The sequence below is a fragment of the Melospiza georgiana genome, chromosome Z (assembly GCF_028018845.1).
Source record: "Melospiza georgiana isolate bMelGeo1 chromosome Z, bMelGeo1.pri, whole genome shotgun sequence".
Lineage (NCBI taxonomy): Eukaryota > Metazoa > Chordata > Aves > Passeriformes > Passerellidae > Melospiza > Melospiza georgiana.
Window position 1 is genome coordinate 25,454,454 of NC_080465.1, and position 17,964 is coordinate 25,472,417.

Here is a 17,964-nt window from a genome sequence, read left to right on the forward strand (position 1 = left end):
TAAACAGATTACTTAATTTCATTCAGACAAGCATTTAACAACTGCCATGCTTGTAGAAAGTAGTTGCAGAAAAAGTCTTCAAGCAATGCTGTCTTCAGTGTTATTAAGACAAAAATAGCCCTTTGGTAAGAGAAGTAAAACTTTGACAGGAGGGTGTATGCACAAGTTGTAGAAAATGGCTGTAGATAGCTGAATTTCTGCTGAATGAGCAGAAAAAGGCATTGGATCTACTTAGCAGAAAGGTACCCTAACTTAACTTCCCTCTTCCCACACACATGATTCAAAGGTTCAATGCGTGCATTTAACTACAACAGAAGCATCTCTTCTGAAATGGTAGTAGGTGTCAACTCCTTATTGAAAGGGACTTTTGACTCCATATTTGAGTAATTTTGGTAAAGTCTGACTGTATTATTTTCCTCTCTGGCAAAACCTAACCGGACAATCCCTATGCTAAATCTGGATTATGAAAGGTGTGATTTGTAGCATGCCATGTGATTGGATACAAGCCAATTACGGAACTTGATAAAGGGTAAAAAGTACTGTGTGGAGAACTGAAAGCTAACCACATCTTCTTTCTCAACTCCTCTTCTTTGATTCCTAATTCAGATAAATTTGTATTTTGTATTCTACAGGAAAACTTTCTAAAGCAGTTGCAATATCTAATGTGGCTTTTATTCTGGAAATCACAAGCTTTTAAATTAATAATTTAGTTACAAGTTTGTATTAAGAATTCCTTACAGATTCTACCAATTTTATTTTGAGTTTTGAGAGCTGTGAAAAAACTCTTAAAGGAGAAAAAAAAACCAACAGGGAATGAATAGACTGGCTTGCATTTGCACTTTGAAAGTCTTGCAAACAGAAGGTTTTTGTTTTTCACTTCCTCTATAAATGCATTGTCACACATAGTTATTACCATCTTAGTATGAGTTTTATATTTCTTGGCAAAGATGCAAGTTCAACTCCTACATTTTCACTTAGAAGTGTAGGCCAAGTTTTAGTATCAGATCCAGCACTATATTTTCCCCTCACAAAAAGAAAAAAGGTTAAAACAAATTACCTATTATGTGGTCTCCTCCCATGTGCAGAACCTATATTTGATAAGGGACAGTACCCTAGAAATTTTATTTATAACATTATGGCAAGTTCCACCAAATTTGTATTAGTATTTGTAGATATTCTAAAATCTGATTTTGAATAATACTACTCCAAAATACTAACATCCAGTTGCTGAGTCAAGGACATGATTCAAAATATCTGGAAAGCACTCAACATTCAGGAAAGGAAGCAAATACTTAGAAGTGTTTAGAAAATCAGTAAGCAATAATCTTTTGGCAAGCACAGAGGGTAAAGTGCACTAAAACCAATTAAGATTTAAATGGAAAGAAAGCATTTAAGCTTTCCCTACTCCCAAGGTGGAAGAAAGCAAAGCAGACTTAAAATACATTCCTAGTCTGTTTTGATGGTTAATACAAAGAACAAGTTATTTTAACATTCAAATCTGAAAGAGCTTGCTTTATTTCTTTAAGAAGAGAAAGATCACTTTTTCCCATTAACATTTGTGGTTCCTTCTTTAAAGCATCAGAGATGTTGCTTTTTGCTAGGGCCAGCGGAGATGGTAATCTAAACACAGATCATTAACACAGAGATTATGCAAATAAGCGCCACTTTTTTATTCTGCCAGTAGATCATTACCAGTGGTGCATCTGAAAGAAGATGATCTCAAACTAAACGAATTACTAATTGGATAACTGTAGTGGTTGGCTACATAGTGCTTTGCATATGTATTAGTTACAATAATTTTCTTTAAATCCCAGATGGCTTTTGTCAGAAAGGGCTTTGTTACACAGGAGAAGTAAACCCAAAGTATTCTTTCTAATCTCTTTCTTTGAACTGACTATCTAAATCTCTACAATAATATTGATTCTGTGAAAAGCCTCCTAAACTAATAGAAGTCCTGAAGAAGACTACTTCATCCAAAATGACAGGAAAGATACTAAGAGGAAATCTTTTCTTATTAGTGTTACAATATGTGAGAGAAAATCAATTTCAAAAAATAAGTACTTCTTTCCCACAAGCAACTACTCAAGAAGTTTTTCACACTGAAGACCCATAGCTACTGAAATTGTTCTTACTATATCAGTCTGACCCCAAATATTCATTCCCACAAGAACTGCTTCAGAGACACAAATAAGAGCCAACTCCACACAACATGATACTTCTATAAGAAAACAGCAGTGGAAGATTTCTGGCTTGTAAATTTCCACTAAAAAACCAAAATGTAAAGTCTTTCACAGTAGCACACCCATATTTTCAGCAGAATTAGGAATAATTATGAAAAGGTATTACCCTGCATATGTCACTGCTATGAAAAGTTAAATATTTCAGCAGTTAACACAGATGTTCTTTCTTGTACTACCACATTTGTTAGCTGTGATACTTTGAAAAAAAAATTAAATGGAATATCAAATATGATGGTTGTTTGTCACCTGTCTTGACCATACATAAACCACAGCTAAATGTTTAACACAAAAAGCTGTCAAAAGAAAACAGTAACTTTTTGCCCTTGGCAGGTTATATACAACCACGAACAGGGACAGGACACCCAAAATCAGTGCTGTGAGCTGTTTATTTCAAACATCAGTCTCAGCACATTGTTAGGACAATGGAGACAACAGATGTGAACAGCTCACTGATACAAATGGAATGCTAAGGAAACTTAACGTTACAGCATAGCATAAAGCCATCTCAGCCTAGGTTTCAGCCAGTCACACATAGAGCATCAATGCATTGACAATAATTCTATCCAATCATATGAAACACACGTAACTGTAGTTAACACAACAGAGATTCTTCTCTAACACAATGGCTCGTTTATGAGAGACAAAGCACAGAGACTCATTCATATTAACCTTCTAAAGATATACATTAGATAAACTTGTTGCAACCTAAAAGGGCAAATCGCAAAGGTTTATTGTTCTATTTCTCACGTCTGTGCTACAGCTTAGAAAACTTTCTGCTGCATTAGCAATGCTCACAAATCTGCTGTATGAGGCCTGGTTTTTTTACCATTTCCTCAAAACCCTCTAATTTTATGGATCCCAACATAAGTGGCCTACTTACTTGAATCAGGCATAATGCGAAGGTCACCTTCTTTATAATCATCTAAGAGCTGGTACATGTACAAGACGGGATCCTTCTCATAGGTAATATAAAACCATGTGTTCATAATAGGAGCTCGAGCCAAAACCATCCCCCTCCATTCATCTTTTGAGCCATCCTCTGTCTCAAACATATGTTCCACGGCTTTACCAATCATTGTGTCTGCCAGGTGGGCATCACTAATTCGAGACGAAGCTGAAACGACAGCATTTCAGAAATTAATTCAAAATGTGTCTTTGTAAAAATAATCTTTATGCTGATTAATGCACAAATCTTATTGGCAGTTGGTAAATTCAGACACAAAACAAATAGTGTCCATTCCAGAGAGTTTAGTGCTGCAGAACTAAGAACTTCAGAATGTTGTTAAAATAATTATGAATTATTGTATTCCCAGTAATTGAACAATCACAATGTAAGCTAAAAGGAGATCAATCAAGCAGCAGAGACTCTGTACTTTAACTAGACACTGAGCAGGGAGAGGCAGAAACAAAAGGCCTATCTCAAGGCAGTTGAGATGGTATTAATTCAACTTTTGGGGATGGTTCCTTGTAACGCCACCCTACAGATAGTAACCAATTCCTTTGCAGTTAGAAGAGGCAAGAGCTTTTTCTATTTACAAACTAGTGTTTACTTGAGTAGATATCAAACTTGGTGGATTGAAAAACCTGCAGTTTAACAATCCAAGTACTAATTCTGTAAAACAAAAAGCGTTATTACTCATCAGGTTAATTCACTTAGAAAATGTCTTCCAGCCATTATTATAGTACATGGTGGTTGTACAAGAAAAAATGTAACCTTATTACTATTAGACACACAAAATAGACAACACAGTCTAGATGGCTTAGAGTTGAAATTTTAACAGAAATATCAATGTTAATCTGAAAACTACAGAATGTACTGCATACTACTTTAAAGACAGAAGACAGCAATTGCACTCACTAGCATCATCAAAATTTGTTGGAATAAAAAAAAAATCAAAGCATTTAGATTACCTGCCATGAGACAAAAGTGAAATTGAGCAGTAACATTTAAGTGGTCATGGGTTATCTGGGGGAAGTCTGCAGGGAAAACATTTGGTGATAAATGTCAGCCAATATGTATATCTATTTAGGAGAAAAAACCCAAACACTTACCAACTCTGTCTGGAAGAACTTCAAGTGCTGAAACTCTTTCATCTTTGTGAAGTTCTAGTCCATACACACAATCAAATCCATCATACTTTATGAGATAGAGTGAGGGATTTACAGGAACTTGATCAAGAACTGTGCCCTTCCATTGTGTTACAGGTCCACTTCCTTCTTTCCATCCGTGCTGTATCCTGCAGCCTACAATGTTTCTTCGTGGCTGAGAAATAGGTTTGCTTGGTCCCACATTGTTTCTATGTTTTCTGTACACAGATACAAACATTAATATTAAACAGGTACATACATAATGTGCCTCAGAAAATAACCATATGCTTTTACATGACAATATATTTTATAGCTTAGCATACCTTATTCAAATTAGGTCATAAAGCTAATAAAATTCAATTGGAAAAAAGAAAAACATACTTAGAAGTAGTGACACATTTTTGACATGCTGTATAAGTTCAGTTTCCTAGCAGTAAATTTTAAATGTAGTTTGCTTAAACCAAAATAACAAATCCTATCCCTTGCTACACTGAATGTCAAAAGTGAAACTCACCTGATCAAATCTCAAAACACAAAAACCTGGCAGTGCTACAACTTTACTACCTTGTTACTCTCTGCAGAACAGTAAACAACTCCTTCCCAGAAGGAAGAAGTCAGTGCAAGCATTATGTGGCTGATTGAAATTCTTTCAAAATGTTTGTTTTCCCTAAAACAGACCTATTTTCACCTGAGGAAAATTTTGGCTCCTTCATTTACAGGTAATTTTGATTCCAAGCAGTTTTAAAGACACATGACAGCAACAACACTTCCATATTTAATATGGAAAATTAAAAACTGCATGTAATGTAAATGGCCAGAGAGGGGATACTCCTTTATGTGGAAAACAGATCAAGTAACTTTTTTGTCCTTCTGATATTATCATGGAATTGGCATGAAAATTCCCTCTGGTAAGTAACAGCTGCTATTCTGATGAACTGTAATGTCAGCTATTTGACAGTTCCAAATCACTGAAAGTGGTACACAAGTTTTGTTTTATCCAGCTATTAAAAACACAATTTTGAACACAAATGGAAGAAACTAAGGGGAATTATGACAATATACAAAATTCTCCTGGATATCAACTATTTGTAAAACAAATTTTTGAGCTACTACTTGTAGCACACATCATTTCAATGGCAGTAATATGTGCACACAACTAGCTTAAAAGTAACATTTAAAAGATGATGAGTTGCAGAAGGCAATATTGTTCCTTAGATCAGAGATAGTGAGCAAAGAAAAAAGTCTCCAGATATGATTAATGCTCTCATAGAAGTCCCTAGATGATCCAAAAAACACAGATAACAATCATACCACTGAAATCCTGGAAGCAGTATTTCAGAATAATACACTCACAATATGATATTGGAATGTTTAACACTGTATCATAACTGTAATCATAACTATTAAAAACAAGATACACAATTAACTTCAGTACTTGTCCCACCTCCAGATTTTAATTCATCATGAAGATCTTAGCAAGGATATTTTCAAATTTCACTTTTGTTATCATTTGAGGTTTCCAAAGATCAGGCTGCAGTTTTGCATTCCTAACCTTGATAGCACAGATAATTGGAACAGGTTTGAGTTCCTATAAAGAAAAACTCTCCCACAAAGCTGGATCTAATTTTATGCAAAAACTAGAATGTACTTTCAGATTTTATCTCTACTCAAGTATATATATGTGTTTCTAATTGTAACAAGTGTCAGTAATAGCTTACTATTACAGAATAAGTTCAGAGATCAGGTTCTCAGCACAAAATTGAGGTTGTTTTGTATTCGATTCATTTAATTAGTGCTAATGGAACAGTGGTTCATTCAGAAGGGAATAAAAACTACTAGAAATGAAAAAAGTTTAAACTGACATTGCTTTGTGTAGTTTAAGCAGTTTATGATGCTCATCATTTCATCTTTCAAAAAAAATTATAATGCTATTGATATTCAACCTCATAGTCAACTTTTACTTTCTGACTACAAAGCATAATATTTAACATTTATTTGGAACAATACGGTAGAAAGCTTTACACTCATTCTAAAAAAATATGGAAGAAGATAACATAACTGAGTTCAAACAGGTTTAAAATGCCTCATAGAGCAAAGATTATTAGGAATTTAATTACAAATCAAGTACCCACTACATGTACTTGCAGTTCAAATTTTTGTTTGAAGGTTGCGTAACTGAACAGCTGCTCACTTCTCAATTGAAGTGGTCCATACTATAACAAATTAGATACTCAAACTAGTAAATTATCAAGGAAAACATACTTCTTGTATCTGAACATGGTAAGAAAGCAAGCAAAAGTTTCTAACTATTAGGAAGTAAGTTATGAATGTACTTCCATGTAAGACAACCAAGTAACCAAATCTCCTTTCCCTAACAGTGTGCCATTTTTGTAATAAATCAAGTTACTCAGATAACCTTCTATGATGTTCTATCCAGAAGGTCCAACACAATTTTTCCTTCTCTTTCATTAAAACAGTATTTAAAATTTCCACAGACATTTGCTCTTGCATATTTGAAAACAATTAGACATGTAAGAAATGAAGCCAGGATAAACAGAAAATAGCAAGTCCTGGAAGTAGTTCTTGACACATCAGACACATCATCATTGTAAACGGCCCTTCGATTCCCAAAAGTTTCTGATCCTCTTCTTTATCTTGCAGGCTGTATGCTGTTAAATTAAAACCTAATGCGAAAAAGTTTCATTATCAGAACCAGATACATTGGAAATGTTCTAAAGACTACACAGTCAGAAGGAAATCTGCCCAGATGTTAAAGCTGTGTTTATATGGTCCTTACACAAACTTTAATTTGGCTACTGCTATCTGGGAAACCAACATATTTCAGAACTGCAGAGGACTGCTAGCAGAAAAGTCAGCTATTACCAGAGAGTTGTGCTTAAAACACAAACTAGCATTCATAAAAATAGGAATGGCAATGCCCAGTAACCTACAAAGTTATTCATTAAAGTTTTGTTGTTGATTGTTTTTTATCCTTATCCTGTCATCTCAGAAAAACACCAAAAGGAAAAAAAAAACCAGAAGGATGAAAGAAAATGACATCTCTCAGATATGCAAAACATGCACAACTGTGAAAAACTGGAATGAAAATGATAAAATATTATAGAAGCAGTACAGTAGCAGTGGTCAGTATGCCTTCAAATCTCTCATGGTACAAAATAAAAGTTACTGAAAATAGGATACAAAACTTAATACAACTGTGATCTAACTCATGTCTATGACTAAAAACATAATGGTGATCTGAGAATTGTTATTAACTACTTTTTAGAATATTCAGACTATGAGGCATGTTAATTAACACAGAAGTTTTCAAGTATGTTCTGTACTCCTTCAAAAATAAAAAAAAATCATTAAGTTGTGTATTTCAGCTCTGGATGCTGCAGAAGCCAAGAGCACATTACATTAAAGTGGTATCAAAATTTCAAAATGTTTAAGTCCACTTGTAATAAATTGCAATTATAACCTACACCTCCAAGTCTCTGAATTGCTAACTACAAGAAATCTGGAGAGCCTATGAAGAAAGGATTGCTTCATACCTGTGCTAGATCTTGCACTATCCTTATACACTAAGCGTGGAAAGAATGACATTTTTGAATTTATTGATTGATCTGATCCCAGTGAGGTCAGCTTCATATTGGCAGAGATCACCACTACTCAAGACAGAGCGCTTGGAAGAACTGCCCTAAAACCACTGGAATCATCTCCAAAAGACTCAGTGCTTGTGGGCCCCTCTTTCCTTTAAAGAAAAGGGTATTGTCTGACAAATACTTAACTGCTATTTAAAGAGTTCAGAAGGCTCATCCACACTGCTCATTCTATCCACAGCCTCACTTACTTAGTCATGCCTTGCTCCTTCCTCTGCCACAAACCTTCTGAAACAAACCTTTAAAATCTCAATGGCCTTTAAGTGCTAGTAGGCTTCTTTTTCTTCTTCCTTAAATGAGGACATAACTATATAAATAGCTAAATCAGTGACAAAGTACATTACTAACTCACAGGTGATCATGTTGGCTCAGAGTAGTGTCAGCATACAGTATGACATCATATTCATATCCTACTCATTTATGGTAAACTATAAACAATGTTCCACTACTACACCTCATCCTCAGGCAGCACGCAAGAAGTCACCTTGGCTTGGTACAAAAAAACCTAAACTAAATAATAAAAAATTGAACTAGGCTAAATTAACATAAAACTGAGCTGGATGCTTAATTAAACACCTCAAAATTATATCACTTAAGATCAAAACTTCTTATGTCCCACAAAAGCTTTTACACTAATAAGTTTACAGCCTATTTAGTTATTTAAATAAGTGTATATTAACACAACAATAAAGACAAATCTAGCCACCCTCAAGTACAAAAGGCAACCCACCTCTGATAGTCTTCCCATCATACACTCCTTTCTCTGAGCGGTTGAAAGAGAACAAGAGAAATTAAAGTTTAACCAACTCTACCTGCCCCTAGACAAAAAAATGTTTCTCTTTGCCTTCTATGAAGATAGACAAGAATGGATAATGATGAGCTGGTGGAAGGCATCAGAGTAGTTTAACATCAAGTGTTGTCCCTGGGAAACAGTTAACACTGTTAATAGTGATTAACTAGATTAATTGTGGAAAATACACCTGCCAAACAAATTGCCGGTGATTGATACACACTATATGGCTTTACACTTACAAACAGCTGGTAACATTTCAAGTTTCCCACTTACCCAGCTTAGAATTCTCTCACCAGATACAGCCAGATATGGTATCTTGCTGCATGACACTAAGACCAATTATATCCAGAAGGTTACCTCTACTTTCACACAGCTACTCACCAGTGTTCAGCTGCCACTATATAAGATGTTGAAGATGGAAAAATACATGCCATGAAAGTGTAGCAAAAGCAGGTATCCTTCCTTCACATACTAACAGCAACTTCCTTACGGAAGTATTTCAGTACATTCTTTATTTTTTAAAAATGAAAATTTTTTTCCAACACTATAGTTACAATGCTATCTATGATTAGATATATCTGAGATTCCTTCCCAACTGGGTTCTTAGTAAGGATGATTTGCAGGTTTTTTTGATCTGGTGACTGCATGAACTCTGTGCCAGAGAACAAACATCCTACAGTAGACATGGCTAAGCTAGGCCTCAAAATCCTTCTCTACAGATTCCAGAAGAATTTCGAAATTGTATTAAAAAAAAATAATCTTAACAGTCAAAACAACATTTAAAACTTTATCTGTGGGGCTTTCTTTACCCTACTACCCCCCTGAAAGGATTAAAAGTCTGACTCTACACACATACACAGACTGAATATTATTCCACAGTTTTCAAAAACAGAGTGGAACAATCAGATATATTTCTAGAACAGTACTTCCAGTTACTGAGAGCTATTCTTTAGTAAATATATCAACAACTTACTTGTGGGATGTTCTTTTCTTCATCATGCTGGCAGACACTCCTGCATGACCTACAATATAAAAGATGTTGGAATTACTGAAAAATAATTTAAGAACTTACATGAAAGCCATCATATTGAATGTGAAAATGTAAAGAATCCAAACACTTCCTGTTATGACTGATCAGTGAAAAGGCTCTAGAGAGGAAAAGGCTCTTAAGAGGTAGACATTGGCTATTTGCACATGAAGCTGGCGTGGACTGAACTTGGCTGGATGCCCGGTACCCACCAAAGCTGCTATATCTCTTCTCTCAGCTGGACAAGGGAGAGAAAATACAACCAAATGTTCCTGGGTCAAGAGAGGCATCACTCAACATGTACCATCAGAGGCAAACCAGGCTTGACTTGGGGAATATCAATTTATAACCAAGCAAGTCAGAGTAAGACAAGAAGAAATAAAGCTAAATCTTAAAAATACCTTCCTCACAGCTCTCCCTTCTTCCTGGGCCTAACTTCACTCCCAATTTTTTTCTACCTCCTCTCTCCCACGTAGCACAAGTGCACAGGGAATAAAGGTGCCGTCAGTTAATCACAAGTTGTCTCTGCTGCTTCTTTCTTTCTCCTAAGGGTTAGGGTTAGTTCTCCCTCCTCAGGGGAAGGACTCATCTTACTTTTTCCCCACTGAAGTGTGGGGCCGCTCCCACAGGAGACAGTCCTTTAAACTTCTCCAATGTGAATCCATCTCAGGGGCTACAGTTCTTGGCAAACAGCTTCAGCATGGATCTTTTCCACAGTGTGCCATCCTTCTGGAACAGGCTGCTCTACAGTGAGCCCCCCACAGGGTCACAAGACCTGCTTCAGCATGGGCTCTTCTCTCATGGGGCCACAGGTCCAACCAGGAAACCTGCCCCAGTGCAGACTTCCTGCAGGCTCAGACTCCTTCATCCACACACCTCAGTGCAGGGTCCTCCATGCACTGCAGTGGCACAGCTGCTTCACCATGATTTTCACCACTGTCTGCACTGGACCCTCTGCTCCAGGGCCTGAAGCGCCTCCTCCCTCACCTTCCGCAGTGACCTTGGAGTCTGCATGGCTGCTGTGCTTACATAGTTTCACTCCTCTCCTGCAACTGCTATGGGGCAGAATCTTTCCCCTGTTCTTCAATACAATGCCCAGTGGCCCGACCACCATCACTGACAGGCTCAGCTTTGGCCAGTGGCAGATCCATCTTGGAGCGGGCTGGCACTGGCTCTCTTGGACACAGGAGAAGCTTCTACCTACTTCTCACAGAAGTCACCCTTGCACTCCCCTGGCACCTTGCCATGCAAACCCAACACAGAAGCTCAGTGATGAATGTTAATGAGTGACAGCAACTATTAAAATGGAAGTTGAACTAAACACAACAGAGACAGTAGTTGCAATGGTCAATCAGCAACAATAGTGAATCACCAGGCTGTTTTAAGCTTCCATCCTTGAGTTAGTAAAAGGAGATGCCAATATACATCATCCTGAGTTAGCAAGATCAGCACTACCTGCGCCTAACAGAGCACATAAAAAACTAAAAATAAATAAATTTTTACTAAAAGAAGAGCACTGCACTCAACCCAGTGATAACTTGGGATGAATCTGAAAAATGGAAAGCTTTTAATAAGATGAAATGAGGAAAGCGGAAATCAGGCTTCTGCTGGAAGAGAGTAGCCATGAAGAATTCAGCAGAGGAAATATGCAAGATCAAAATGACAGAAAAACACGTTCAAAAGAACACTGTACATAAAAGGTAATGTGTACAGGTAGAAAAATCAAAATTGGTTATTGGAATGAAAACTGCAGCCTCAGATCACAGTCAGAGGCCACCTGTACAGGGATCATTTACTGGGGTTGACTGAAACAGCCCCTGTTAAAGTGATGCCTGATGGTGACCACATGGCCAGAAGATAACTGACTTTGATTCTGATTCTCCTTGTCTTCCTCACTATACAGCCTCTGAACAGTATGGAGCTTCACAGGAGCTTGTTTTGGACTGTTTTGGATTTCTTCCTTCTTGGTTGCCAAATCTAAAAATCTGGTCACAGTGCTGGACTGAACCATGTATAACTCTAACAGCTCGTGTTTATGTACAAACACACCTAGAATTTTAACTAGGAATGCTTGAATTAACATTTGCAGAGAAGTGCTTTAATTTCTCTATAGGCTTAAACAAACCAATTCTTTCAAATTTGCACTATGTTCATGTTCCAAGCATATCTATAACTACATACATATTGAAGAGAATCATACAGGAGTCAAGCAGTGACAGTACCAATAGTCTTTGAAGTCTTCATAAGTATTTTACTATTTTAATTTTTGTATGTAAAATTTAAGAGGACATACACAAAGTTACAGAAATGGCAGAACTAATATAATTAATTAATAATTAAAATAATCTTATGTTTAGTATATTCAAGTTTTCATCAGATAGTCAAGAATCTGCATTTCCAACAGTAATGATATCTGAAGTGTTCATAAATTTTAAATTCATAATTAGACCTTGTCTTTCAATTACTGCAGTAAAGATCCTTCTTACAATTTTTGACTGTTACAAAACCAAATAATTAAACTGAGTAAGAACTTAGCTGGGAAGACAAAAAAAAAAAATCACAAAAAGTATGATTAGAAACCCATAAGACTTTAGGACTTTATTACAACCTGTAAAAAAACTTTCTAAGCATAATTTCCATTACCTCTCTGTATATGAGGCTGTATTCTATGACATGTAATATAATTTTAAAAAAATTATTAAAAATATGGTGATGTTTTATTTTAAAAGAAGTAATTTCGTCAAATCCAAGAACTGTTCTTACAAAATAGAGAAACTTCGTCAACAGAAGATGAACATATGTACTTAACATTTTACATTTCCAGCTAATGAGAGAAAAGTAAGATTTTGGCTAAAGTAGCTCAAGTAAAAACACAGCAGAACAACAGAACGGTGCAGCACAAGAATTTGCTTTCTGTCCACCTCTCAAGGACTGTGTAACCTGTAAGAAGGGAGATATGAAGGATTTATCTTTCAAAGTCAAGAACTGAAATACTAGATTGACACAGAAGAAAGATTTACTCCAACATTTGCAGTAAGTACAGAAGCGAAGTTATGCCGACCTCCAGGAATGGGATTTTGCTGTTTCTTAAGTTTTCACTTTGGGATCTTCAAATTTTGCTAAGATTCAACTTGTTCACTGATGTAATGACCTCTTCACCAAAGGCAAGACAGACAACTAAGTACTACTCATCATCTTAAGTCAGTCTCTTAAGAGAGCTCCTAGTTTAATATATGAAGTGATGGCATTTGGATGTTTAATAAATATATCAAGTATTTGAAGATCCTAGGTTAAACACACTCTTGTACTAACCAGAACCTGATTTACCACAATTTGCCCTCTTAATTTGCACAGTCTGAATTCAGATAGGTCTCAGAGAGATGTAAACTCCTTTTAAGGATATATGGGGTTATACTATTGAATTGCTTGGCTACCGTAGTGGGTCTAATGCTGGCCAAATGCCAGTCCACCCACTAGAATTACTTACTCATTTTCTGCTGTGAGATAAGGATTAGAAGGAGAGCAAAGCAGGCTCAAACTTTAAAGGATATAAATAAAACTTTATTAACAGAATTAAAAGAAAAATAGAAAGAAATCAGAACAAACCTTCAAAACACTTCACCTCCCACCACACCCTCTTTTCTTTTCCACTGACAATGTAAAGAGACAAAGCCTGGGACTTTCAGTCAGTTTACCACCTCTAAAATAGGCTTTCTTCAGTTCTCTCAGGGAGAAGAGTCTCTCTTGCCATGCCATGGAGACTTTTCCACAAGAAACAGTCCCCTCGTGGTTTTAATCTTCACAAATAGCAGCTGCCTGGAAATCTGCAATCATTAAGTCCCTCCCAAATTTTGGTAGTTTTTTCCATAACTATCACCATAGGTGAGTTATTTCAGCTTACTGGGGTACAATTTTAAGGATGAGTTGTTCTAGTATAGAAATAAAAGTTCTCTTCTTTTATCTCTGGAAACAGAGGTTTTCTTCTTCCATCTTTGGGGAAAGGTTTCTCATGTGTCTCATCTCTCTCTCTGTTCAAGCTACTTCAACACCTCCTTGCTTCAACACTGGTGCCTCTGCTCACTGTGGCTAGAATGCTACATCCCCCAGTGCATTCCATGAGTTACAGGGGAAAAAAAAAAAACGTCTGATGTATCAATTATTGTATCAATTATATCTTCACCATAGCCATAAAAGAGAATTTCAGCCCAAGACTAAGGCATCTTCTCATTCTCCTCCCATCTCCTCCTTTACGGACCTTGGTGTCTCTATGTTGTTTTCTCTATGTGTCTTCACCCTTTCCTTCTCTCTCACTTGAGAGAGGATTGATGTCTGCAAGTTCCATCCGTACACTAAAAATGTTAACATCTTGCCCGGGCCTGTGGATAACCATATGATCTTTGCCGGGCAGTGGCCACTCTGGTTGCATGGCTGTTTTCTGGTCCCTGCTGCATTAAATTCCAGTTGCAGGGGCTGATTTCTGTGTAGGGTTGCAGAGCCATCTCTGTTCTTAGCCACATGATTTTTCTGCAGAACCAGTAGAGTGGCTTGGTGGCTCATGGCTGGAAAGGAGCCTGGCTTGGCTCCATCCAAAGCCGAATGGAGCTGGCATGGTCCACTGGCTGTGGTTGGAACTCGGTGGCAGCAGAATCTCAGCCAAGCTGTGCTGCAGGCCGGGCTGGCCGGGCCACGAGGCAGAGCAGGGCTCGACTGGCCTGGCCAGACAACACAGCAGAGTAAGGCCTTGCCTGGCTAGCGTCCAGTTACCTGCTGAAAGGCTAGAGGCAAGAGAGCTTTTCCCAGGATTTGTCCATTTTTAAACACGTTTTCCACAGAGGCATTTTCAGCTCTTTTAAGTGGTTTAACAGGTTGTCAATATTCAAACTAGCCAACTGATTGGTTTTGTCAGGTCCAAAGGAAGCTGCCAAGGTCCTTACAGAGAATCACTTCCATAGCTTATGGATTTTTTTCTTAACTAAAACCTAAACTATGTTAACCCGTAACAGCTACACAATTGTAGAAATTGCAACAAGAGTTTCTCTTGTTCTCTTCTGCTGTCCTCTACAGCAGCTCTGGAACATGTGGAGAGGACAGCACAGAATCCTTAGGTTTAACATATTCTAGTCAGAAGGTCAAAATCAGAACTATCTGCCTCCTGAATTCGTCTTGGTCCACAAGAATGCAGCAGGTGGATGACATGACCCAGCCATGGGCACTCCCAGCCCAGAGAGCCAAACGTGTCCTGGGCTGCATCCAGAGCAGCGTGGGCAGCAGGGGAGGGAGGGGATTCTGCCTCTCTGCTCTGGTAAGACCCCAACTGGAACCTGCATCCAGAGCACTAATGAAACCTGCTGGAATCAGGTCACAGGAAGGCCACAAATATCACTGGAGGGCTGGAGCCCTCCTGCATGAAGACACATGATAGTTGGGATTGCTTGGCCTGGAGAAGAGAAGGCTCTGAAGAGACCTTATTGCAGCCTTCCAGTACGTGAAGGGGGCCTATAAGAAATATATGGACAGACTTTTAGCAGGACCTGTTGCAACAGGACACAGGGTAACGATTTTAAAAAGGAGAAGATTAGGTATAAGAAGTTTTTGTACATTGAATGTGGTGAAATACTAGCACAGATTGCCCAGTTGGTGGTTGCCCCATTCCTGGAAGTGTCCAAGTCTTCACTGCAACTTCAGTAGCCTTGTGTCCATCCATTGGTTCAGAGAGTATAGTGAAGCACTTTATTAACTGCTAGCAAATTAATTGTGACTTTAAAAGGATTATGAATAAATTTTCTGTCTCTGAAGCATGATTTCAAATTTGGGGCATAGTAATGACTGGGGATATTCTATGAAAAAAAAAAATGAGATCTAGTTGAAGACGTTCCCACTAATTGCAGGAGTTGGACAAGATGACCTTTAAAAGGTCCCTTTCATATAAAACTGTTTTATTTTTTTATGACTAAGAGCACAGAAACATATTTTTTGTAATAGAAATTGACCACAACCTCCAGCTTCCAGACAAAAGCAACAGAATTAAGAATTCAACTGTCATGGTATTTTGTAATACTTGTGTTTTCAAAGGCTCATTGATTCAACCCCTTACATTAAACTCTTAAAATTCCACAGCAAAACTAGAAATCATGCTTCTGAACTTTACTCCAGACAAAGATAAAGAAATAGGGTATGACAAGACTAAAAAAATAATTGTTCAGGATGTTGGCTTCAAGGGAAATACACATGTCATTTCAGCTGGGGCTATAGGAGAATAGGAAGAAGGACAGGAGAAAGCTACTGGCAATGTTTTGCTATTGTGACATGAGTTGGTACTCTCCATGCAATCCATGAAAATCAGACAGGCTCTCTAGAAAACAGCAACTATATTTTATTTCTCTGAATATCTCCTATGTTTACAACAGGCAGCAAAACCTAGATGTTTTAAAGTTGTGTTCCAGAATCATCAGTGTGAACAGCAGTCATTCCACTCTGGAGACTATTTCAGAATTACTTTCAGGGACCTAAGAAACACTTCAGTGCACTGATTCACACCTAGTATTGCTCAACCTCAACTTATGAGTTTGAAGAAGGGAGGTCTTTTAATTGAAGTAGGTCAGAAGTACAGACATAAGCCAAATTCTAACTCTGCACAAAAGATTTCACTGCAATTCTAAGCAATTCACATCCATTATCTCTTTTCTTAGCTAATTAAAACAATACTGAAACTATTTACACTTGATTTCCAAGTGAAAAAGCTACAAATGCTCATATATTATTCAATCATCATATGCCCATACATGTGTTAAAAGTTTTCTTTACTAAGAGAGGACTTTTTTGTTTTGTTTTCAAAACATCCAGTAAAGGCTTTACAATTGTTCCTGACCATCATGCAGTTCAGCAGGAATCTGTATCTCTGGAAGAACACAGCTAAGAAAGACTCCAGAGGACCATGCCTTTGACTTATACAGCATTATATAGGTGATCATTAGATTTAGAAGTGTCAATTGAGTTAACACAGAGTAATCACGTCTTACTTTACAGTCAAATATACACAGTACATTAATTTTTTTTTAAAATGCTGTATTTCTCTTATATTTGGGACAGCAATACACTAATTAGAGAGACAGGGAGGCACACCGCTAAGAGCCCCAGTCTGATTCAAGGAAACTACATCATGGAATGCAACTCTATACTTTGACAAACTCCAAGAGTCTGCAGCCATGTACTCTACTGTAGTGTAACAATTAAGTATCTAGCTTGCCTTCTTTCCCCCCTTCAATCCTACCCCTTGCTTCTCAAAAAGGAACTACATACAAAGTATGTTTCCCAGAGAGAGATTTCAAAAGCCTAGATATTATAAATCACAAATACCTCTTCTTTTACACCTAGTTAACAATCTATAAAACCATTTCCTTCTTAAGCAGACAGACAGGACAGCTGAAAATTGTTTTTGTCAACGATGCTACCAACCTGAAGTGTCATAAGTCTCTACAAAAGGATGAAATCAAAGCCAGTGGAAAAACGCTTTGTTAATGCATCAAGTTTTGCCCTATATGAATACGTGACACTACCACCGGTTTATCTCTAACCTCCAGAACTGTTTTTTGCTACCCACCCATACATGATCCTAAAATCCAACAATTTTATTATTTTACATTATTAATATTAATAATATTTTATGTTAATATTATTAACATAATATTTTATATTATTAAAATATAAAATACATGGACTATTTCCACTCTTTCACTGTATCTTCTTATTTTAATTTTTTTTCCTCCTGATAAAGACTACATTACTGCTGTATTATTCAATCTCAGATGACAGAAATTTTATAGGCAAGACTTAAAATTCTAATTTCTACTTAAGATGTAGCTATTCTGGAACCCTATGTGTGTTTGTAAAGTTTCTTGGAAAGTGGCAACCACCATTAAAAATGGAAGGCAGTAAATAAGATATTTGTATCCATAATGCAGCAAAGCTCAACAAATCTGATTACAAAGTTACTTCTTTAAGTACAACTTTTTTCCTTTTTTTACAGCTGTTCTAGGTAATCTCAGAGATTCTCTTAAGTTTACCTAGTTCAGCCCTATGATGGGGGAAGGCACTTTTCACTAGATCAAGTTGCTTAATATCCCTTTGAACATAACCTTAAATATTTCCAACGAG

General features: G+C 37.1%; 1 protein-coding gene across 4 annotated transcripts in view; it reads right to left on the reverse strand.

Moving 5' to 3' along the window:
• SPIN1 (spindlin 1) overlaps window positions 1–17,964 on the reverse strand; it is a 64,746-nt gene that overhangs the window by 3,846 nt on the left and 42,936 nt on the right. For all 4 annotated transcript variants that reach the window (XM_058043314.1, XM_058043312.1, XM_058043313.1 and 1 more), the window contains exons 3-5: window positions 9,757–9,805; window positions 4,293–4,546; window positions 3,121–3,354 (exon numbers count right to left, since the gene is read on the reverse strand). In XM_058043314.1, coding sequence (XP_057899297.1) covers window positions 3,121–3,354; window positions 4,293–4,546; window positions 9,757–9,805 — 537 coding nt within the window. The remainder of the gene's footprint in view (window positions 1–3,120; window positions 3,355–4,292; window positions 4,547–9,756; window positions 9,806–17,964) is intronic.